Below are 24210 nucleotides of genomic sequence, written 5' to 3' on the forward strand. Positions count from 1 at the left end.
CTCCGATTGGCTAAAAAAAATGTCCATCAAAAATAAAACGTAACGGTAGGGAAAAGAAAAAAATAAACTAGAACGCTAACCTGGTAAATGTAGGTAGCGTTAAGGTGGCGATTTCCGTCAGACATTTTATTAACAAACATTTTTTTCAACATCAACCCCTCACCCTCTATAACTCTCTATCACCCTCAACACATCACCATCACTCACCCTCACTCACCCTCAATCACCCTCACTCACCCTCACCCTCACTTACCCTCACTCACCCTCACCCTCACTCACCCTCAATCACCCTCACCCTCACTCACCCTCAATCACCCTCACTCACCCTCACTCACCCTCACTCACCCTCATTCACACTCACTCACCCTCACTCACCCTCAAGCCCTCACCCTCACTCACCCTCACTCACTCTCACTCACCCTCACTCACCCTCAACACCTCACCCTCAATCACCCTCACCCTCACTCACACTCAACCCCTCACCCTCACCCACACTCAGCCTCAAACCCTTACCCTCAATCACCCTCACCCTCACTCAGCCTCAACCCCCCACTCACCCTCAAATCCTCATCCTCAATCACTCTCAACCCTTCACCCTCACTCACCCTCAACCCCTCACCCTCACTCACCCTCACTCACCCTCACTCACCCTCACTCACCCTCACTCACCCTCACCCTCAACGCCTCACCCTCACTCACTCTCAACCCCTCACCCTCACTCACCCTCAACACTTCACCCTCACCCTCACTCACCCTCAACCGTTCACCCTCAACCCCTCACTCACCCTCACTCTCACTCACCCTCACTTACCCTCACCTCCTCTGCCTCACCATCACTCACCCTCACTTACCCTCAACCTCTCAGCCTCACCCTCACCCTCACCCTCACTCACCCTCAACCCCTCACACTCACCCTCACCCACACTCACACTCAACCCCTCACACTCACTAACCCTCACCCTCAACTCCTCACCCTCACTCACCCTCAACACCTCACCCTCACTCACCCTCACCCTCCCTCAACACCTCACACTCAATCACCCTCACCCTCACTCACACTCAACTCCTCACCCTCACCCTCACTCACCCTCTCACCCTCAACCCCTCACCCACCCTCAACCCCTCTCCCTCACTCACCCTCCCTCACACTCACTCACCCTCACTCACCCTCAATCACCCTCACTCACCCTCACCCTCACTTACCCTCACTCACCCTCACCCTCACTCACCCTCAATCACCCTCACCCTCACTCACCCTCAATGACCCTCACTCACCCTCACTCACCCTCACTCACCCTCATTCACACTCACTCACCCTCACTCACCCTCACCCTCACTCACCCTCAAGCCCTCACCCTCACACACCCTCACTCACTCTCACTCACCCTCACTCACCCTCAACACCTCACCCTCAATCACCCTCACCCTCACTCACACTCAACCCCTCACCCTCACCCTCACTCAGCCTCAAACCCTTACCCTCAATCACCCTCACCCTCACTCAGCCTCAACCCCTCACTCACCCTCAAATCCTCATCCTCAATCACTCTCAACCATTCACCCTCACTCACCCTCAACCCCTCACCCTCACTCACCCTCACTCACCCTCACTCACCCTCACTCACCCTCACTCACCCTCACCCACCCTCACTCACCATCACTCACCCTCACCCTCACCCTCACTCACCCTCAACGCCTCACCCTCACTCACTCTCAACCCCTCACCCTCACTCACCCTCAACACTTCACCCTCACCCTCACTCACCCTCAACCGTTCACCCTCAACCCCTCACTCACCCTCACTCTCACTCACCCTCACTTACCCTCACCCCCTCTGCCTCACCATCACTCACCCTCACTTACCCTCAACCTCTCAGCCTCACCCTCACCCTCACTCACCCTCAACCCCTCACCCTCACTCACCCACACTCACACTCAACCCCTCACACTCACTAACCCTCACCCTCAACTCCTCACCCTCACTCACCCTCAACACCTCACCCTCACCCTCACTCACCCTCACCCTCCCTCAACACCTCACACTCAATCACCCTCACCCTCACTCACACTCAACTCCTCACCCTTACCCTCACTCACCCTCTCACCCTCAACCCCTCACCCACCCTCAACCCCTCTCCCTCACTCACCCTCCCTCACACTCACTCACCCTCACTCACCCCCACTCAACACCTCACCCTCACTCACCCTAAACCCCTCACCCTCACCCCCTTACCCTCAATCACCCTCACCCCCTTACCCTCAATCACCCTCACCCTCACCAATAACTACAACTTTTCTAATGCTATACTTATTGCATTCCAACCCCACTCATCCACGCAACGCCACTCACACACGCAACGCCACTCACACACGCAACGCCACTCACACACGCAACGCCACTCACACACGCAACGCCACTCACACACGCTACGCCACTCACACACGCTACGCCACTCACACACGCAACGCCACTCACACACGCAACGCCACTCACACACGCCACTCATCCACGCAACGCCACTCATCCACGCAACGCCACTCATCCATGCAACGCCACTCATCCACGCAACGCCACTCATCCACGCAACGCCACTCTTCCATTTGCAAAAAGAAAAAAGTCTAACTATTCTATTGCGAGACCTATTGCATTTCCAATGCTTGTTAAATAGGGTGATCATATAGGACCTGATATCTGACCCCTCGACCCCCTCCGGAACCCCCAGAACCCATAGGTTGTTGCGTCTCATTCTATTTTCCATGTCTTCCAGCTTCCACTGGATATCAACAACCTGCGCGGCCTGTGAGTCAACCTTAAGTGAGGCGGCAGCTGCTTCTGACTCAGTCGCCACAATCCGTTCCTCTATGTTAGAGACCCTGTCCCCCACATTAGCGTGTGCTTTAGACAGTTTTCTTACTACACCCTGTAGTGTACGCATAGCTGATTGTGATTTCTTAGTGTCCTGTCTAGCTTCCTCCCTGTGTGTGAGGATGGTTTGATAGATAACATCCAAAAGAGGAGGGTGGGAGGTAGATGCCCCCACGTCTTGGGTCCCCTGCAATGGTCTGGCTGAGGAGTGATCCCAAGTTAGATCCATATGTGACTGGGCGTGAGCCCTATCCTTACCAGCAGTTCTTTTAGCTGTGTTAGGGGGGGTGTGATCCAGATCACTATCCGTCTCCAAGCCACTACCTTCTTGAGAGGAACTCTTTTCTTCGTCAGACCACTCTGCCTCTTCCGTTAGGGAATAGAAGCAATCACTACTGTCCTTTTCTTTGTCCTGCTCACTTTCACAGCCTTCTGCCAGGGACATTAGGGCTAGAGGAGGGCATAAAAGTGTAGTGTCTTTATCGGTGCCAACAGCCTCCATCACCTGTTCCCGACCTGCTGCAGCATCTGATAGCTCATTATTTATCAAAACCATTGTGCTTGTTGTTTTGCATAAAGTGCCGACATTAGCGTCTTTGTTGATTAAAGACCCACTGGCATGTTCCTGCTCAGCCAGCCCTGCACCAGCAAGCTCGAGGGTCTCCCGTGTCCCAACATGACCCCTTACAGTTGACAGATCCGACATCCCCACAGCCTGGTCAGTGAAAATACTTGCAGTATCCCCCAGCAATGGTGCGTGTACAGCGCTGTTACCTGGAATTACCTCGCTGACCGGTGACTGAGGCGCTGTAGTCATTACGGTTTTCTGATTTTTGCCGCTGCGAGTGAGCAGCTCTGAAATTGACGGAGTCTGCTTGGAACGCATCGTGACCCGTTTCACTCCTTTTGTTTGTTCCGGCGTTTCGATCTGTGCTTCAGCCTGCTCCGTTGGTTCAGCTGACCCTTCGCTCTCTATGATGGTTTCCTGCAGGTGTGCGGTGTTCATCGCTACGTTGGGGGCAGCCTGAGTAGCCAGCGCTTTCCTCTTCGCGGCTGCCGCTTTTGCCGCTGCATTAGAGGCTGTCTTCGGAGGCATTGTCCCCGCCGTCCGCCTCAACCACCGACCAAGCAGGCAGAATCCGCCACTGAGGACCCTCTCCACTCGGTGCTGAGCCGAACTCCGCCCTGCACGCCGGCGCTGAGGATGAGCCCAGAATCCCAGTGCTGCCGCCGGTAGCCACAGGATCCCGACGGCTCCAGAGGACTGCTTCCACCTGCGGGCTTCTGGTGAACGTGCTACCGTTTCACCGTGGCAGCGACAGCCTAGCATAGGTAACCAGATCTTGTCCCATAGACCAGCAGGGGGGAAAGTAGTTGCCATACGGGGGTTGAGGGAACTGGGAGATTTTAGTCGCACCACTCCGCGCTGCTGCTCCGCGGCTCCTCTCACTCCGCCGACACTGTTGGATTGGTCAGCAATTTCAGCGATGGGCCCATCGCATGTCGTTAGGTTTTCAGGCGTAGGTGGAATGCGTTTAAACCATGATACATTCCTGGTGATTTCTTCCCCACTCTTTTGCGCCGTTACAGCGGTGCCTTTTGTCGCCTTGATTGTCCACGGTTCAACCTCATAAGGAGTGCGAAACTTTCCTCCCGGTCTGCGTGTTCGTACCAGCACCATGTCTCCAGGGATCAATTCTTTATCCCGTGCCCGCCTCTTCTTACTTGCCCTCTCGTTTGTCTTTCTCCTCCTTTCTTGGGCATCGGCCGGTGTATATTGTTCAGACCTCCAGTTCTCTGCTGTAGGTAGTAGGTCATGTCGGGGTCCCGCAAACATTAACAACCACGGGGACCTTTGGGTGGTACTGTGGGGAGTGCTTCGGTACTCTCTCAGGAACAGTTGCAGTGATGTTTCTGGATCAGTCCCTTCCACCATTGCTATCCTCAAAGTTTTATTGACAGTCCTCATAAATCTTTCTGCTTCCCCATTGGCTTGAGGCCATTGGGGTGTGATTCGACGGTGCTTTATCCCCAACTTTTGCAGGAACTCTTTAAATTTGTTTCCTTGAAATGGTGGGCCATTGTCCGTTTTGACCACCTGGGGGATACCAAACATCGCAAATATTTTGCTGAGTATCGGCTGGACATTTACAAAACTGGTGGATGGAGCTACCTCAACCACAGGGTATTTAGTGTAACTGTCTACCAGCACCACAGTCACTCTTCCGTCAGGAAAACTACCAAAGTCCAAGCTGACCCATGTCCAGGGTGCTGGAGAGTGCTCTTCCGTGACGACGGGTGCAGGGGTATCCGGCAAACTGGTCAACTGGCATGCTCGACAGTTTCTTACTACATTGTCCACTTTTTCATCCATATCAGTGAACCACACCTTTTTCCTCATTCTGGCTTTCATCCTTCTCATGCCTTGGTGTCCTTCATGAGCCAGTGAGGTCGCACGATCCTGGAGAGTGTTTGGAATCACTACACGTGATCCCCGAAGAAAGAGTCCATTGTTTGCCCTACTAAGTTCATTGTGTACCCTCCAGAACTGAGATAGACGAGTGCGGTCTGCTTCATTCCAGTCACTCACATTACGCAGGAAGTTTTCCCATGATCCAGTGTCTATTGCTGTCTTTACTCTCGTCACAACAACATCATTGTCATACTGAGCTACAATATCTTCTGCTGCCAGTGCTTGGGGACATGACAGTTGGGACACCATGTCTACAAATTCTTCAGTCCGTAGTTCTTGGTCTTGATTCTCATCCGCTTTCACCGGGGGATGTCGTGACAGAAAATCCGCCGGGTTCTTTGCTCCGGGTCTGTAGACCAAATCCATTTGGTAATGTTGAACCTGAATTGCCCATCGCTCGATTCGCGGTGGAGGGTGTGGGGCTGTACCTTTAAACAAAGGTATCAAAGGCTGATGATCCGTGACCATCCTGAAAGGCTGCCCAGTGATATATAGGTGGAAATGATTGCAGGCCCACTTTACTGCCAACGCCTCTCTCTCGATCTGTGAATACCTTGCTTCCGTCGCGGTGAGGGCCTTGCTTGCAAATGCCAGGGGAAGCCACAACCCCGGCTCCGATTCTTGTGTCAATAGTGCGCCCAACCCAACAGGACTGGCGTCCACCAAAATCTCTGTCTGTCTCGCCGTATCAAAATATGCCATTGTGGTGCTGTCTAGCAGCGCAGCCTTTACTTTGTTAAACGCCTCGGCTTCTGTTTGAGACCAGCTCCAGGGAGTTTCTTTTTTTGTCAGATTCCGCAGAGGTTCAGCTATGGTGGCAAGCTGCGGGATGAACCGGGCACAATATTGCGCCATGCCCATGAAGCTTCTCACCTCCGACGCGGTGGTTGGGGCTGGTGCACACTTGATGGCGTTTGACTTCCGAGGGTCTACCTTGACTCCTTCCGAGTCGAAGACATATCCGAAAAACTCTATGGACTGTTTGAAAAACTGACACTTGTCCTTGTGCAGTGTGACTCCAAAATCAGCTAATCTTCGGAGCGTGGCTTTTAGTCTCCTATGGTGTTCTTCGCTAGTCTTGACATGGATGAGTATGTCATCACTGACATTCAATACCCCACTCAACCCAGACAGGATCTCTTTAATGGCGTTTTGAAAGATCTCAGCTGCCGAGGTTATGCCAAAATTGAGCCTTTTATACCTCCTCAGTCCTAAGTGCGTCGAGAACGTCGTGATATAGCGGCTTTCTTCGGCTAGCTTCAGTTGATGGTATCCTGCATTTAGATCTAATTTGGAGAACCATTGTGCTCCGTTGAGGTCCGTTAGTATGTCATCTACTGTGGGCATGAGATGCCTTTCCCTCTTGATCGCTTTATTGGGCATCCTCATGTCAATGCATATTCGAATTTTGCCAGGCTGCCGGGGTTTCTCTGCGATCACCATCGGCGATACCCACGGCATCGGTCCCGTCTATCACTCCCTGTTCTTCCAACGTTAGTAATTCTCGTTCCACTGCCGACCTCAGATGAAATGGAATTCTCCTATGCCTCAACGCTATAGGTTGTATCGCCTTGTCAATGTGTAGTTTGACTGGTGGCCTCTTGATGGTTCCTAGGCCTTGGAACAGTGATGGAAATAATTGAAGGATTTCCTCTGTGTGCAGTGCTTTAACCGCATTGGCGAAAGCAATTAGCTTAAGGTCCTCAGCCGTGTGACTGCCGACCAACAAGTATGCCTCTCTGTCGATCACATGAAAAGTGGTCGTCAGCTCTTGATCCTCGGCTTTCACTTGTACAGTCATTTTCCCTCGCAGGAGTAACGGCGTTTTGCTGCCATACATGAGAATCCGTGCTTTCGATGGTACCAGTTGCGGTCTTGGCTGCAACGCCTTATAAAGTTGAATGCCCATCACATTGATCGTGGCCCCAGTGTCTATGACTCCTGTTACAGTCGATCCATCGATTTGAATCTGGCACTTTGGCTGTGGCCTTCGCCTCCTTTTGAGTTCACTCACGAATGATACGTAGTAGCACTCTTCTTCATCCTCCGTCGACGAGTCATCTAGCCGCTGTGGGTAGCGGGATGGTGTTCTACTCCCTCTCGATGGGTGTGCCTCACGTACCTCTTCTAAGGCAAGTTGTCTGACCGCTTTATGCAGTGCTTTCTTCCTTGCAGTTCCTTGTCCTCTGGAATTTCCTCTTGCACCACCTCTGCAGACACTGGCGAAATGGTTAAATCCTCCACATTTGTCGCACGTCTTGCCACGTGCGGGGCAGCCATCTTGGCTGTGCTCTTCATATCCGTACGAACCACATTGCGCCCGCCGCTGTGTCCTAGTCGGCCATCTTCCTCTTCCTCCTCGACTGCTGCTTCGCACGGCATCCACCCTTTCTGTCTTGACTGTTACTTCAGCGCTTGTTGATGGGTTGATGGCGGCCTCCATCGCCGTGGCTCGTGCATCCGACAGCTCATGAGACCTGGCTAACATTAATATTTCATCCAAGGTTATGCGGGGTTGTCTTAGGATCAGCGTCCTTAGGTGTTTATTCTTGCATCCTTGAATCAGCTGCGCTGTTACCTCCTTCGTTTGGTCATCGTCCGGACACGTGCTTATCAGCTCCCTCAGTCTTGCATGAAAGGCATCCATCGTTTCTCCTTCCCTTTGCCTGGACTGTCTGAATTTGAACCTTTCATAGTGGTGGTTCAATTGTGGGTCAAAGTGCGCATTTAGCGCCTGAACAGCAGCATTATAGTCCGTAGATGCCCCTGTGTTTGGTAGGTGTAAGAATAACTTGTAGAGTTCATCACCCCCAAAATGCAGTAGCAGGGACCTTTTCACTTCATTGTCCTTTTCTCTCGTTGCTGTGAAGTAGTTATTTAGCCGACTCAGCCATACTGTCCACCTCGGCGCCGCTGTGCCTGGGTCAGCCAGTGCACTGAACGTTGGTATTGGGTTGATTTGGGAGTGTGGCGACGGCTGAACTACTGGGCCTACTGCTTGTAGCCCTGCTGGCCCTGCTCCTTGTGCCGGGGCTGCTGCCTGCTGAGCCCCTCCTGTCGCTGCGGCGTCTTGCACTGACATCACTGCAGCTGTCTCGGATATTCCATCTGCACCTCGCCCCCGGTCTGGTGTGAGATGCGTGGCTGTTCCGTGACCTCGCCAGTCACTTCCTGTTGGCTTTGTCCATGTGTGTATGCCCTTCACTCATGCCACCTTGTTCCCCTTGTGCAACTCTCCTTATGTGCGTTTCCTTTGAGGATATATATATATATTTTTTTGTTGTAGGTGCCAATGCTTGTTGAAGCACTCACCCAACCACCTCGTCTCAGCCACACGCCTTCAGCCAGCGCTGCAGGGAACCCTTGTGTCCCTGCGCTGAGCGCACCACCTGTTCGACAGAGACCGAGGCTTCTTCTTGTGTGCTCGACGCTGGGGCAGGCCTCATGATTACTGCGCATGCGCGCACCGCTCCGGGCGAGACAGCCGGGCCTTCGCGCTGCTCCGCTGAAGACTGCTGCGTCCCGCACCACAAAGGCGCTCCCGCTCGCTGGCTCCCACGCAGCTCACCTCACGCTGCTTCTTGGTGCAGATTAACACGGCGGAGCCTGCGACACCCGCCTTCCGTCCAATCACCACCACATCGGCCCACGCACAGGGCCAGGGCAACACCGCCACCACCAGCAGGAAGACGACCACTCTTCGATGGGTTCTGCGACGATGTCCGTCACCGCCCTCCGTCGCCAGTGTAGGGGAGTGAGAGATCACCACACTTTGGACACAACAGTGAGTAACGGCCCACGCATAAATAACAGACACCACGCTTTGGTTGCAGTGTTGGACCGGAAGCCACGAGCAACCTCCGTCCATTTATTTATAGCCTTCTGGCCACGCCTGGCCAGAAGGTGATACATTTGTGGGAGTGTTTCCGGGTCTCAGCCGAGACCCGCGAAACACTAGAGCGTCACACGAGTCAGCTCAGGATTCTGTAGAAGGCGATACTGGGAGCTTCCTCACCCACTCAGTTCTCCCTCCGCATCACTGGCCTGAGAAGCACCCCAGATCTCGGGAGTACACACTGGCGAATCAGGGCCCCACTCTGCAGCGGGGGAACCCCTCGTTGCCAGTTCCACATTAAGAGCCCCACCGCGTCGGCTAGTTCCTGCCACTTCTTCTTCCGTGTCAGAGTCCAGTCTTATCTTGTTTCCGATCGGGGCAGACTCAGACCCACCGGAGCAGCAGGTGATGAAGGAAACATCTTGAAGTATAAAATGTTCAAGGTCAATGTTTCACTGCCTCTTGTGGCTGTGACCCGGGTGCCCTTCAAATGGACTATCACCCAGGCATTCTTTTTATTTGGAAGATTATTTGTCAGACGATTTTTTAGAAGGACCATGTCGCCCAATTTCAATTTTGCTGGCCGAGCCCTCCGGCGTCGGCAGATTTGAGCATGAGCACTTTGCAGGTGAGCATCTACCTGGTCATCGTTGGGACTCTCCGGGCACCACTGCGGGTGATGTGGAATGGAGTCAGTAACCACTCGGCCCATGGACAAGTGCCCGGGGCAACCCCTGTGGTGGAGTGAGGTGTTTGTCGGTAACTTCTTAAAAATGTGAAGATGGCAAGTTCCACTGACTGATGGCGTTCAAGGGTTATGCGTATCACCATATTCAAAGTCTGCATAAACCTCTCCACTTCCCCATTGGCTTGCGGCCACCGAGGGGTGACTCTCCTGTGCTTGATGCCTAAAGAGGTTAGATAGGTGGCCATTTCCTGCCCCTGGAACGGGGGACCATTATCTGTCTTTAATTCCTGTAAGATACCATGAGTTGCCATTACTTTATCTATCTTAGGGATGACCTCCGTGGCACTTAACGTAGGGATTATTTCCACCTCCGGATATTTGAATGATTGTAGATGGCCACGAGAGTGTGTCTTCTGTCCGGGAGACTTCTAAAATCCAGACTTATACACATCCAGGGACCTCTGGGCCTGGGCTCCATTATTATTGGAGCGGGATAGGGGCCTCTCCTGTGGCCCGCACCACTGACATGAAAGGACTACTGCATCCAAGTGTTCATCCATCAATGGAAACCACACCTTAGTCCGCAGCCGTGACTTAGTTTTACCCATTCCCTGGTGGCCAATGTGAGCAAGTTGGACTACTCGTGCTGGTAGGGATGACGGGATAACTGGCCTGTGTCCTCGCAGCAGGCACCCTGTGGCATCTTCCGTTAGTTCCTCCCGGACGTGATATAGGCTCTCCATGACACGTCGTGCTTCGGGGGTAAGTATCTTGCATTCTTCCATCGCCCGGTGCCAGTTCCCGTGATTCAGGCCTTGCTTTATCGGCTGCTAGCACTCATCCTTGTTCATTTCTTCTTTCAACACATCCATGGAAAGTGGAAGAGGACACGATCGGCTGGAATGCAGCAGATGTATTCCTCAGTGACGGCCGCGTCTTATTCTTCTTGGGCTGTCGCCGCCCTCGGATGCGAGATAAGCAATCAGCAGGGTTCCTAGATCCTGGTTGATATTCCACTCGACAACAATCTTGTAGTTGCAACATCCATTTTTCTATCCTGGGTGTGGTTTCGACGAAGTTCCTGAGAACAGAGATAGAAGGGGCTTGTGATCAGTCGCCACCACATGAGGCTTTCCGTAAACATAGAGGTGGAAGTGGCGGCACCCCCAATGTATAGCGATAGCCTCCTTTTCTATCTGAGAGTACTGCTGCTCGGTGTCGGTGAGGGAGTGGCTGGTGAAGGCCACCGGGGCCCAGTCCTCCTCGGCATGACTGCGTTGCATCAACATGGCTCCTAATCCTTTTGGGCCAGCATCCATGGCGACCATAGTTAATTTCCGAGGATCGATGAATGCTTGCGTGGTTGCAGCCAATAGGGCCTCTTTGATGTTCTGGAACGCGTTAACATGTTCCGCATTCCATACCCACGGGACGGAGTCCTTAGTGAGCTCTCTTAGTAGTTGAGTGAGGGTTGTAAGATCACGAATGAAACAGCCAGAATAGTTGACCATTCTGAGAAAACTACAGACTTCAGTTACGTTGGTGGGTGCTGGGGCATTCTTAATGTCTTTGACCTTGTCTGGGTCAGGATTTACTCCTGCTGCTGAAAACACATAGGCGAAGAATTGTAGCTTCGTCTTGAAGAATTCGCATTTCTCCCGGTGCAGCGTGAGTCCCGACTCTCAGATTCTCTGTAATACCTGAATCAATCGGGCGTTGTGCTCTGTAATGGTCTTGGCATGGATCATGATGTCAGCTGACATTTATTACCCCCTGGATGTCCATGATTAGTTTGTGAATGACATTTTGAAAAACCTCAGCTGCGCTGGATGTCCAAAAACTCAGACGAGTGTATCTTTGGAGGCTGACATGGGTGGAGAATGTCGTTATGTTTCGGGACGCTTGATCCAGCACTAGTTGATGATACCCTGACCTGAGGTCGACCTTCAAAAACCAGCATGCTCCGGCCAATTCTCCAATCAAGTCATCAATGGTGGGGGTGATGTGTCACTCCCTTTTGATAGCGGTATTGGGGATCCTCATGTCCACACATATTCTGACAGCGCCAGGTTGTTTAGGCTTTTGGGTGACAACAATCAGGGACATTCACGGAGTAGGTCCGGTCATTTTCTCAATTATGACTGCTTCTAGCTTGATCAACTCCTTCTCGACCAGAGGACGCAGGTGGAAGGCCACCCGCCGGTGACGTAAAGCTACTGGTTGCAACATGAGTTCTATGTGGAGGTGTATTTCCTTCAGTGGACCACGTGGAGGTCAGTTGAGTAAAATGTAAGAGACTGTACCTGTGGTCTAGAGATCAGTTGGTAGGAGCGACACGACTGATGCTATTGTAAGGTTGTGTCTAGCGCAACCATGTATGTGGGGGAAGAAACTAACTTGTTTATAATACCCTCACACACTCTAGTGGTGTCATGCTTCATCATCGGGTCACCCTGACCCCTATAAGTCAGGGTGGGCTCAACCACAGTGTTGGGAAGCTCTTCTGATATTCAAGGAGGGGGCTTTACGTAACATAAAATTACCCAGATAGATCCCCGGTGTCCCTTTATTTTGGGGTCTATCTGAGAGGTTAAAATTACTGTATAGAAATTATATATACAATTGGGTCATGTCAGAGTATTATGGTCCTATGACCCTAGTGCCAACATGTTTCAGTCCAACGTGGCCATAAAGGTCCGGGACTTTCTTCAGGGCAAGGAAGCCCCCTTTGTGAGGAAATGTAAGGAAGGGATTCCCTATCCTAACAGTGTAGTGAAGGCAGAGTAGCTGCTCCTCACAGTATAGAATGTGCTGTGTGCATCAACTGCCAGGCTGCGTCCAATTAGGGAAGTCGGCTTTCTGCACACAGGACCAAGAAACATGTGGGTGGTCTTCAAATGGAGATCTAACCCTACAGTCTTCCTATCGGTTCCGGTCCTCGGCTTTAGTTGTGCCTGAACTAAAGCCGAGTGTTATACTTTTCTGGGAGGACATACTCCGGTACTACCTCTCTTACCCTCAAGGTATCTGGATGTTCCCAGTGCCTATTAGTGTTATCGGTGTATTTCCTTGCCCTTTAATTTTCCAATTCCTTCAAACACCGATGCGAACTCCGCCAAAAGGTGCTGGACAGATTCCTGACGTATTCCAAAAGCGAAGGTTACCACTCCTTGGTCTTCAGCAACTCGACACCCCAGTAGCATGCCCTGACTGAGTCACATACACCGTGGTGGTGATGGAGCGTGTCCCATGGGTGACCGTCATCTTGAACTTGCCTCTTATCTTCATTGGCCGATCCTGTCCATATGCGAAAACCGTGATTGTCGTGGGCCCTAATGGAGAAACAGGATGCATGGTGCTGTAGACGGCTGCCAACATGATGTTTATGCTGGCCCCTGTGTCCACAATCGCGTTGATGTCTTGCTGGCCCACTTTGATTTGGCATTGGGGAAGCCGGCAGAGTTTTCGAGTCACCGCTCCAATCATGTGCATCGTGTGTACCATCTGTTCGTCTCCCTCATCATCATCCATGTCACTTCCTTCAGGAATCAAATTAACCGCTGATCGCGGTTTTCTGTACCTTTTCGAGCGGCAGACCTTCTCAAAGTGATTAAATTTGCCACAGCCTGCACATCTTTTGCCCTTCGCTGGACATTCCACCGCATTGTGGGGCACTCCTCCGCAATAGCCACAATTTCGAGTGTTTCTCGGTGAAACACGCACGTGTTTCTTCTTGCTGTATCGGGTCAGTGGCCTAGTTGTCACCGCATTCACCGGTTCCGCTTGGACGGGTGTCGGTAACGCCGCCTCCATATGGGCCACTCTAGCTTTGGACAACTCCTTGGTGCGCCCCAGTGTCAATATGCCTGTCAGTGATTTGCCAGACTACTCAAGGGGTGCTGCACTCAGATGGCCAGGATAGGTCTCACTATGTGTGCTGGGGATTCTAGTCCCAAGGTCCCAGGTCAGACTGCCACCACCGTTCTGCCACATCACCTTCAGGGCCTGACCGCGTGCATCTGTGGCACGCCCACGATCGTGGCCGCCACAGAGCAGGAGAGCGGATCACGCCAACCCTCATCACCAGTTGTGTCGTCTGCCTTGACACCTGGACCCACGACCCCGCTGCAGTGAAACCCCAGAGGCCAGTAATTAAATAAAGATGCGGGCGTTCGCGCGCCTACTGACGTCACATCCGCGGAAGCCGGTTTATTAAATCCAGGTCACATGACCCGAGGCAATACTATCTGGCCGACGGCCTGCGGGGGAACAGTAGAAACACCCATCTCTCATAGCCATGGTCCTCACACCTTGCTGGACGCACCCATTACCTCCTGGGTGCGACATTACACAATGTTCGGTGGGGAACATGCAAGAGGCCATGCATGGAGTACAAACAAGACATGACATCACTCTCAGTATCAAAATGCAGCTGTCCAATGAGCTGTCCTATTACCTTGCAAGCACTTGGAAGAAAGTAATGGTAGTGGAGCTATTTCCAGGATCAGATCCCAAATATAAAACACACATTTTACCACTTGTAAAAACATTAGAGTACAAATCAAGAATATAATAAAAGAAAACTGGCAGCTGACTGTGCAAGAAGCACATACTCTGCCATCTCACCGCCCACTTAAAACATTTCTATCAGACCACGTCAACACATATGAAGCACCGCAGTGAAAAATTGTAACAAACCTGCAATGACTCCTAGAAGATACACCAGTCCGACACGATGCCCCTTGTGAACCATCTCCAGTGGAATTCCAAAAACAAGCTGCAGAATTAAATTTCCCAATATATGCTGAATTCTGTAAACAAAAACATATTTTAGAACAGAGAAGCAGGTCCAATGGTACTTTGGAATGTACATTACCAACATTCAGAACTGCTGGAGAAAAATATTTCCAAAAACAATGAAATGCATGCACTTGAATTCACGAAGAATGAGTTTAACCTTGTTTTACTCACCTGTTCGCGTAGGTGTAAAACGTTAACACGCCCTACAATGGACCGCCTCCATGAACCCCGCCATGAAATACTTTCATGGAAGACCAACCACAATCGATAGAGGGTTACTGTAAACTCAACACTTCTTAGTGAGACAGTTAACTCCTTTTTGTGTGCTAGTTATCACCTTTTTACACTTTGTACCACCTTCTTTTTGCTACGTGATTTAAAAAAATTTCTAAAATGACTGTTCCAGCCACTTATTTTTTTAACTTAATTTAATTTGTTATTTAGAATTTAAATCTGGCATAAATGTCAGTGTCCAATAAACCTATTTGAGTCCATATTTTTGCTCCCCAAAAACCCACTGCTGCTTGTATTGAGAGGTACGTTCCCCACAGGTTGTACGTAATGCACGTGTCATAGAAAAACCTCAATTACAAGATTAATTGCCTTTTTACCTATGTTTGATTCCAGCAGAGAGTTGTTGTTGCATTTTGCCCAATAAGGTGTTTCAATTAAAACGTAGGCCAATATATGAAAGATGACTTCTAAAGGAGAAAAGCATTCTTGTCCTTTTAACGCAACCACAACGTAATGTGTTAATGTTTCAATAATGTGCTGTTTGCACAAAGACTAAAATCAGGCTTCCACACCTCATTAAGACAACTCATCACGTATTAAAAGTTTCCATAGTGTGACTAGCCGATAACAACCTGTAATGTGACACAGGGCTTTACAACGTGATGCATCTCCCTAGATGCGTCACGTTGTAAATTGGCCGCATTTTGTATGTCGCCGCTGGGTCACAAAAGTGATGCTGCAGCAGGGCAAAAATATCTCAAAGGGCTTGTAAATCTGCCCCAGAATATCTTACATACAGGTGTTATATTATGATAATCCTCAATATATTTAGGTGAAGTTGTACGTTTAGAAAATGAGTCAGAGCTGTTGGTCTCAGGCACGTCCACAAATGCCAGGTCTTTTTCAACCGGTAATAAATTACTTCCTGGTGAGGCAAGGTGAGTGCAACCCTCTGGCTACTGCAAAAACACACTGCTGGCACATTGTGATTGAGAATCAAAGAAGCAGTGGGGCTCTGCCCCTCCTGTGGCATCCTCTGAAGTGTGGTCAGGGAACCCTCACAGAAGCCACCCTGGATACACAGGGAGCTGGACATGGCTTGGTAGACCAGGAAGCAATTCAAATGTGATTTCTGGAAGTCCACCGCACTATAAATGGTGGTTGGTTCTACCACTTAAGAAGTCCAGAAATGCTCAATTTAGATCTCTGTACATAATGGAAGGCTGTAAAGAGAGACATTTTAAAGCATTAACAAAGTGGGCAAATGCCAGGGTCACAAAACTTTAAAGGACCCCCTCCCGGAAAGTTATCTTGAGCTCTCCCACCTCTGTCTATTTCTGTGCTTCAACCTCACCCACTCTCCAGTGCCATCTGAAAGATCTGCTGTGCCCTTACCTACTTTTATGTGATCCTGTGTATGAACGTTTAACGAGTGGTTTAATATTTAGGTGCATTCTATGGGTTTCAATTTTGCACAAAGTGGGTAACACTATTTTTAAATTGTTCCAAAATATATCTTGCTCAAGGCCCGAAAAATCCTTAAGATGGCACTGGTTCTGAAGCATTATTTTGAACAGCAAGGTTTGGGCATAGGGAACAGTCCCACAGCATTGCACTTGCTCAGTTTGACTCGCCACCAAAGGGCCATTTTCCCAAGTGTGGTGTCCTGCTAGCTTGTCAATTCTTTCAGAGCCCAAACATAACCAGGCATATTCTGAGTTGAAAAAATAGACAGAATGAGCTGGTTCTGCTTCAAACCATGTGCTGAAGAAGTAGCTTCCAACCATTTTCACTTTCTTCACAGCAGCATGGATCCTAACCCTTTAAAGACCCCATCAAAGGAGGGAGTGCTGCTACATGCTTTTAACTGTGAGGGGTATGCAGGATGTCTTGCATTCTTGTGGGGCAGTAACATGACAATGGTGTTTTACTACCTGGGGTGAACTAGTTAACTGGCACAGCAATGGGCCTTGACCTGCATCCAAAAAAGGGATCCTAATAGCAATGGCAGGTCTAGAATGCTTTACAATTGGGCGGGAAAAGGAATTACCAGCCCAGAAAGGGTGCGACAGATTTTAAGAAAATGAGGATTATTGGCACGGCAAATGGTGCTTTACATGCTGGGGCCTACGGGCACTGCAGATGGCTGCGATGGCAATTATGCGGTAATTGTGGCAGTGGTGGATTGCTGGCACTGCAATTACGCTTTACATGGGAGTCAAAGTGTTGCGGATATTAACACTGCCAGTTCTGCTTTGCAGGCTGGTTTGTAGCTGTTAAAATTGAGTTTGATAAGGTATATTATAAATTGGGGGTAATGTGAATGCTGTCCTGGAAGGGGCGGTTCACAGACCCCTCTCGAGGAATGTTGAAACTGGAAAGACAAAGGGTGCTTTAAGTATTCGGGCAATGAGGGATTCGGTTTCACAGAAGTTTCCTTAACATGTACAATTCTACTATCTCAGCCCTGCACCTCTAAGAGCTGCCACTTAATATCACTGGGACCCTGTATGTTCAGTTAGTGTGTCAGCTATGTATATAAACGAAAAGGTTGTGGTGGGGCATAACCTTTTTTAATCTTCCATTTTCCTTTGAGCACACATCAGATCTCATAACAAAATTCCAAGTAGGCACATTTTAGGAACTTTGGTTCTGAAGAGGTAGGACATTAGCTTAGGCAGAGAACATCTCTGATACGTCACCACATAGAAGAAGAGAAAAAAGACGATGCCAAAAAGTTAGCTCAGTGAGTTAAATTATGAAAGATCGCATTTGCCCTGGTTTATAGGTCACAAGTCTGAATCCTGCCATCACCAACTTAGCCTTAGATCCTTCCAATATTGGTTCACCGAGTTCCATCAAAACATTTCTTATTTGCAGCACATATAAATGCCATATTGTGGTATGAAACGCTATGCTAAAAAACGAATTATTGTTATCCTTATTGTTGTAGTAATTATTATTGTGAGTCATTATTTCAAGGTGCAAATAGGTTGATATTTCGGATTAAGGGTGCTGGTGTGATGTATTCCTATAGATTCTGTATCGATCCCCCTATTCCTGACCCTATTCTGGTTAGCAAACTAACAAGTTAACTAGCAGCCATCCCATGAGGCAGAAAACCCCCATGATGCAGGAACCGTTATCTGATAAAGCCACACTACGGCACAGGAACGTGTTATCTGATTAGGTCATAACGCTTGCCATCTAATTAGACAAGCGATATTCCTCCAGCCCCTGATAAGGCATACGGAGTTCTCAAAACAAATCAAACCTATGACAACCTGGGGAAAACCCTGCGGCCATTGTTTTGATTTCACCGAGAACTTCAGCAAAAGAATGTGCTAACGACCTGGTCGTATGACATCCTTATTGACGTATCTATGTCCATCCTTATGTCAATCTCGGCACCTTAAAGGTATAAATATTACCGATATTGCCCTATGCAAACACACGCGGTGGTGACGAGAACGGAGCAGCCAGACTTGCCGAAGCCCAGAGCAGAGCAGACCCCGCTGGCGCGGCCCCGCCTTCCTGACGCGCTGAGAACGAGCAGCTGCCTATTTCTTCTGCCGAGAAATCCAGCTCCGGCGCTTCCGGGTAGCCCTTGCAGGCAGCCTGGAATATCGAGACCAGAGACGAGAGATACCATCCCTCATCCATCCTAGATTCCAGGTACAGAACTGAATAACCCCTCACAGAGAATTCTTTAGTCAGTCACTTGGCAAAACAAACTTAACTTAAACTGTAACCTTCTATTCCCGCCCACGTATTAGGCTTAGGTCAGGTACATCTGGGGTAGGCGTAGCTAGAAACACCAGTTGAGTACGATTAACCAACTGTATATGTGTATGTAATACATTTTATTCATTTTAAACCTTCATATGGCTTAGAAACCATATCAATGTTTTTATAGTATTATTTTATACTTCTGCTTTTAATGTATGCACTTTACTTAACCATAAGTATTGCAATAATATCGATCCATTTCTCTTGTATGAGAAAAGAGACTGATCAATAAATAACATCTTTTATTGAACACGCCCGTCTCTTCCTTTTCTCTACAAACTGATGAGACTAAGAATGCACGTACTGACTGAGTAAAATAAATTGCCTTTTGTTCACACGACTCTCGAGATACACTCTTGATTAGGGGAGAGCAAAGTTGTCATGTTCTATGGTTGTCAGAAACTAAATCCCTTCTTGTCTATCCAGGGAGGTTCAACTCCTCCTTGCCTATTCGAGAAAGTTTCTAGTGAACTCTGAGCTAGCTGGCAAACCCAAAACTTTAAGTCTAATATCGACAGTAGTAGACCTAGTTAACGTCTGGTCTAGGCCTATACTATTGAAGGTATTATTCCAATGCGCAGAGCCTATTGGGATAATAGGAACTACACTACATGGCGCCCAACGCGTTTGGAAGGGCGATAAAACTAACGTAAGACATTTAGAGTAACTCAGTCGTGCTTTCTCACTCAGACCCCTTTTTTCCCATAATACTCCAAAGACGTCTGGAGTGGGTGAAAGGTAATATCCGCCAAACCTCGCAGGAGGAAACTCCTATGTATGGTACTTGGTTTAGTCAACGTTGAAGGATAAACCGTTCCAAAATATTGTGCATCTAATCTTTGTTTCCATAAGAAACCTGATCTGCAAACAAACAAAATAACCTTCTGTCGGTACAATGTCAGACAGTGAAGGAGAAAGAGAGGCAGTTAGATTAGCAGCTGAAATAGCAGCAGCTGATACTGCACTACAAGAAGCAGACCCGGATATAATACTCATCCCGGTCATTAAAAGGAAATCTATAACTTTAAAACTTATAGAAAATGGACTGACACCTAGAGGTGGTACAGTCATATTCGTAATTGAGGCACACGAATATCGGCAGACAGAGGTATACTATTCTTGGATACATTTTCCAGCAGCAAATGCTGTAACAAAGTACTTCCACTATTACAAAGTAGAGGAACCTCCTGGAGAGTACACTCCTTTCGAGGAGGTGGAAGTACCACTTAAATTTCAAGAGCATTTGCTCTTATTTAATGGCGCCCTAAAACATAATAATCACATCACCAGGCTCGGTCCTTTAGGTAGACCAGGAGCAACGTGGCCGGTCCTAGCCGGATACACACCACATCCAGACATCAATGGGATGTCTGCAGCAGAGCTGTTAACACAGCTAAAACAATTAATAAAAATACATAGACAATTAGTCCAATATGTGATGCGGACTTCAACAATTCAGCCAGCAATTAAAATTCCACAGCTGACCCCTCACCAGGGGAACACAAATAAAATTACACCACAGAACATTCAATCATGCCTAGGTAAAGTACCAGCTAAACGGGAACAAATACCATTCTGGTTAGCACAAAAAATCACCCAAATCGAGGCTGTGTTTCCAGACACCACCCCGTTAGAAAAACACAGGATTCTGACTATCTGTCTTCCAATGGGAATCGCACCACACATTGAGGACTGTGACACTTGGGGTACAGTCTTTGCTTCCATCTACACAAAAACGCACGGTGTTCCATCCATTTCGGTAATACCAGATGTGCTAAAACAAATTCAAGATGAATATGGTCCAGAACCCGCTTTAACTCTTGGTATGAAATTACTAAAAGACTTCAAGCAGGTCTCGGCTATATTATTAGCCAACATAAAAGGAGAAGCAGCGAACGTGGCGATCCGCCAGAGGTTAAAAGAGACAGATATAGCAGACCAACCAGCTGAAATTGCCAGAATCATAGAAAAATCCTATGAGGAACTAGGTAGAGATAGTTTAGGTGGAATACCAGTAAAACCACAACTGATTGAAAGTCCTGAAAAAATATTTTTTAATAATAACTCAACATCACAAAAAAAGAGCTGGGATGGAAACAAACAATCCAATCCTAAAGAAAAGAAATTCCAGTCCAGAGGAAGGTCTCCTCGGCGGAGAGAAAAATCTCCGAACCAAAGACACAGGTCACCCCAAAGTGACCCCTCTGGGAAAAGATATAACCTTAGAAATAGGGATAATATAAAGAAGCCTGATAGATATCAAGACATTGATACACGTCCCTCTCAATCTTTTCAGACTTCCTCGCAGAAATCGGAAAGAAGAGGACGATCAGAACAAAGAGAAGAGCACGCCAAGTCCAAAGACAAGGAACCTGCTCAGCTAAAAAAGAAATTACAATTTCCAAAAAAGAAGGTAGCCAGTATCAAGGTAGTTAACAATGCCGAGAATACTGAGGACACAACTGAAAAACGGAGAATGGGCTCACACAATGCTAGACAGCGCAGCAGAAGTGAGCATAGCTCGCAAAGTCCTTATGAATCATCTGGAGACAGTGGACACGAATGAATATCTTCAAGTGGAAACTGCAGACACCAGAGTTAGCAAACCTCACAAAATATATGAAATAACTTTACGTATAGAGGGGGATAAGACTAGAAAAATAAGGGGACTATTTTGGGATAATCTCTCCAAGGGCTATGACATCCTTCTAGCTGAAAAAGACTGGCCACCAGAGTTTGTCAGGGATTGCCCTCATGGCGAAGAAATAATTATGCCTGCCTTCTCAAATCATATCCCAATTCACAAAAAATACACACTTGCAAGAAAGTGGGCAGTAGCCCTAGCTCCTGCTTTATATAAAAATCACGTAGGATGGGATGAGGACTCTCCTCCTCACAAAATCCAGTTAAAATCACAACCTACTGCACAGAGGCAGTACCCAATTAAGCAAGAAGCTAAAAAACAGGTAAAAGAAATCCTAGATCAGCTAGAATACCAGGGGGTGATTGAAACTTGCACCTCACAAATGAACAACCCTTTGTTTCCGGTCTCCAAACCAGACAATTCATATCGTCTAGTTTTGGATTACCGACACCTTAACTTATGTTGCAAAACTTTTGCAGTGCAAAACTCGCATAGTGCTGCACTAATGAATAACATAGTGCGCAAAAAATACAAAACAACATTAGACATCTCTAATGGATTCTTTTGTCAAAACATAGCACCAGAGAGCAGATATTTGTCTGCATTCTCAATAAATGGCACTCAAAAACAATTCTGTCGGTTAGCCCAGGGGTACAAGAACAGCCCAGGAGTATTCTCAGCGAGAGTAACAGAATTACTACAAACATATGTCGACGACATATACTTAACAGATGATGACTTGGAGACTCACTTGAAGAGAGTGAACACCATAATACTTGGGTTCGCAGCAGAGGGTTACAAATTCAACTTTAAAAAATCCAGAATTGCCCATCTGACAGTCCTGTTCTTAGGATATGAATTATCAAGTGAAGGCAAAAGCCTGGCTGACAATTTCCTAGAGAAATGTGCCGTACTCCAAGCACCTAGAACACTAAAAAACCTACAGTCAATTCTAGGCTTCCTAAATTTCGGAAGAACATACATTGCAAATTACGCAGAAAGGGTCAAACCCCTTTATGATCTAATAAAACCGGATTTTAAAAGAACCAATTGGACTCAAATACACACAGAAATTCTGAGATCCTTACAAACAGACATGCTAATTAAAACAAAATTAGAAACACGTGATAACACACGCAATCTTGTGATTCGAGTCATCCCAGGAAGATGCGGATTCACATACCTGACCTCTAATGAGGGAGAAAAGGTACCAATTGCATTCAAATCACACTTGTACACAGAAGCTGAAAAGAAATTCAGCATTAAAGAAAAAATTGTTCATGCAGTTCAAACCGCAATAGCTAGAGAAAAAGATCAAGCTGACGGTAGACACATCACGGTCAGAACAGCAGAATCAGCCTTTGAGGCATTAACAACACCATGTAATTTACCAACAACAACATTGAATCCGGAATGGATACAATGGGTGAATTCAATCACAACGGACAAAGTATACTACTACTTTGATCCAGAACTAGAGGAACTAAAAAATCTAGAATATGAAAGAACATTCCCTCTGCCAATCGACATTCTGCCCTTACGACAAGACTCTTGTGTAATCTATACAGACGGACATGCTCAACCTTCCGTTTGGGGAGAACCAGCATACAACCCAACATGTGAGATCACAAAAGAAGTGTGGCGCGGAGGTAAACTAAGACCTCTATTAACAAAAACACACTCAGTAGAAACTAATTCAGAACAACAGACTGAAATAATAGCATTGAAAATGGCGCTAGATAATGCGGATCGCGTATTCCCGACACTTATAGTGTCCGATTCATATTACTGCGTCAAATCATATAACAACGATTTGCAGACATGGATTCAAAACGGTTACAAAGATGACACAGATGCAACAATAAAGCAGAAACTGCTCTGGGAACAAATAGCTCTTTTACAAAAAGAACTACCAAAGACTCACGTGACACATTCACTGAGTCATCAGCGTGATGGCGTTCACGTTGCAGGGAATTCATTGGCTGAAACAGCCACAGCGGTAGCAACTAAATCGGCTTCCGTAGTTCGAAAAAAGCGTACAGTGAAGTATATTGACGGTGAAACAGTGCTGGCAGTGAAAACGTCATCAAAAGGTGACTGCTCAGCGCTACCGATCAACTATCCACTCAATTATACATACATAATCGATGCAAACTCCGTCCCTTTTGCTCGAATCCCTGGAGTGGGGGATAGAGTGATTCCAAACATGGACAGGAGAAACTTGTTAATCGCAGACGCACATATGGGCGAGGGTCTCAGACACCTCAAACTAAAAGATTCTCTGGAAGAATTACAATCAAGGTACTGGTGGCCAGGCATGAGCCTGCATCATACCATGTTTGTAAAAAACTGCCCAAACTGCAACAGGAATCGCAGTGGTGAGAGAAACGGTGTAATACCGTGTCGTTTCACTCCAGAAAAAATCAACAGTAAAAAGCAAGGCTTGCGATTAACATATACAGGCTAGTTTCCACTTATAATGTAGATCACCAGCCCTCGGCTGACGTCTGGACTGTTATACAAAGATTTGCGAGTCTAAATGGCATATACGCTAAGAGCATGCTACGTTTGACCATAGTTTTCACTCTAGCCCTCCAGCCTGAGGGGAAACATGGCCAAATGAGCATAGCACAGCGGGAATCTTCTCACTTCCTTCCTGAGGGATACGGGATGGTGTAAAGAAAAAACCAAGGCATAAAGCAATCTATAACGGAAAGGATATTAGGTTCGGGAGCTGGGTGGGTCAAACATCTAATAAGTGTCCAACGTAGTCTAAATAACCTGCCAAGAAATTCTCTGAAGGGATTCAGTCCGTACGAATTATTATTTGGAACTAGGATGTTAATCTCTGACCTTGACAGTCAGACTTCAGTGGTAAAGG

The 24210-nt window shown here is 48.0% G+C and overlaps 1 protein-coding gene across 1 annotated transcript in view; it reads right to left on the reverse strand.

Annotated features, from left to right (window-relative positions):
• The window catches only part of RHBDL2 (rhomboid like 2), a 233284-nt gene that overhangs the window by 84483 nt on the left and 124591 nt on the right, over nucleotides 1–24210 (reverse strand). Inside the window, exon 4 of the mRNA XM_078683795.1 lies at nucleotides 14561–14673. Within this exon, the coding sequence (XP_078539921.1) occupies nucleotides 14561–14673 (113 nt within the window). The remainder of the gene's footprint in view (nucleotides 1–14560; nucleotides 14674–24210) is intronic.

The sequence above is a fragment of the Lissotriton helveticus genome, chromosome 3_1, assembly GCF_964261635.1.
Source record: "Lissotriton helveticus chromosome 3_1, aLisHel1.1, whole genome shotgun sequence".
Classification (NCBI taxonomy): Eukaryota; Metazoa; Chordata; class Amphibia; order Caudata; family Salamandridae; genus Lissotriton; species Lissotriton helveticus.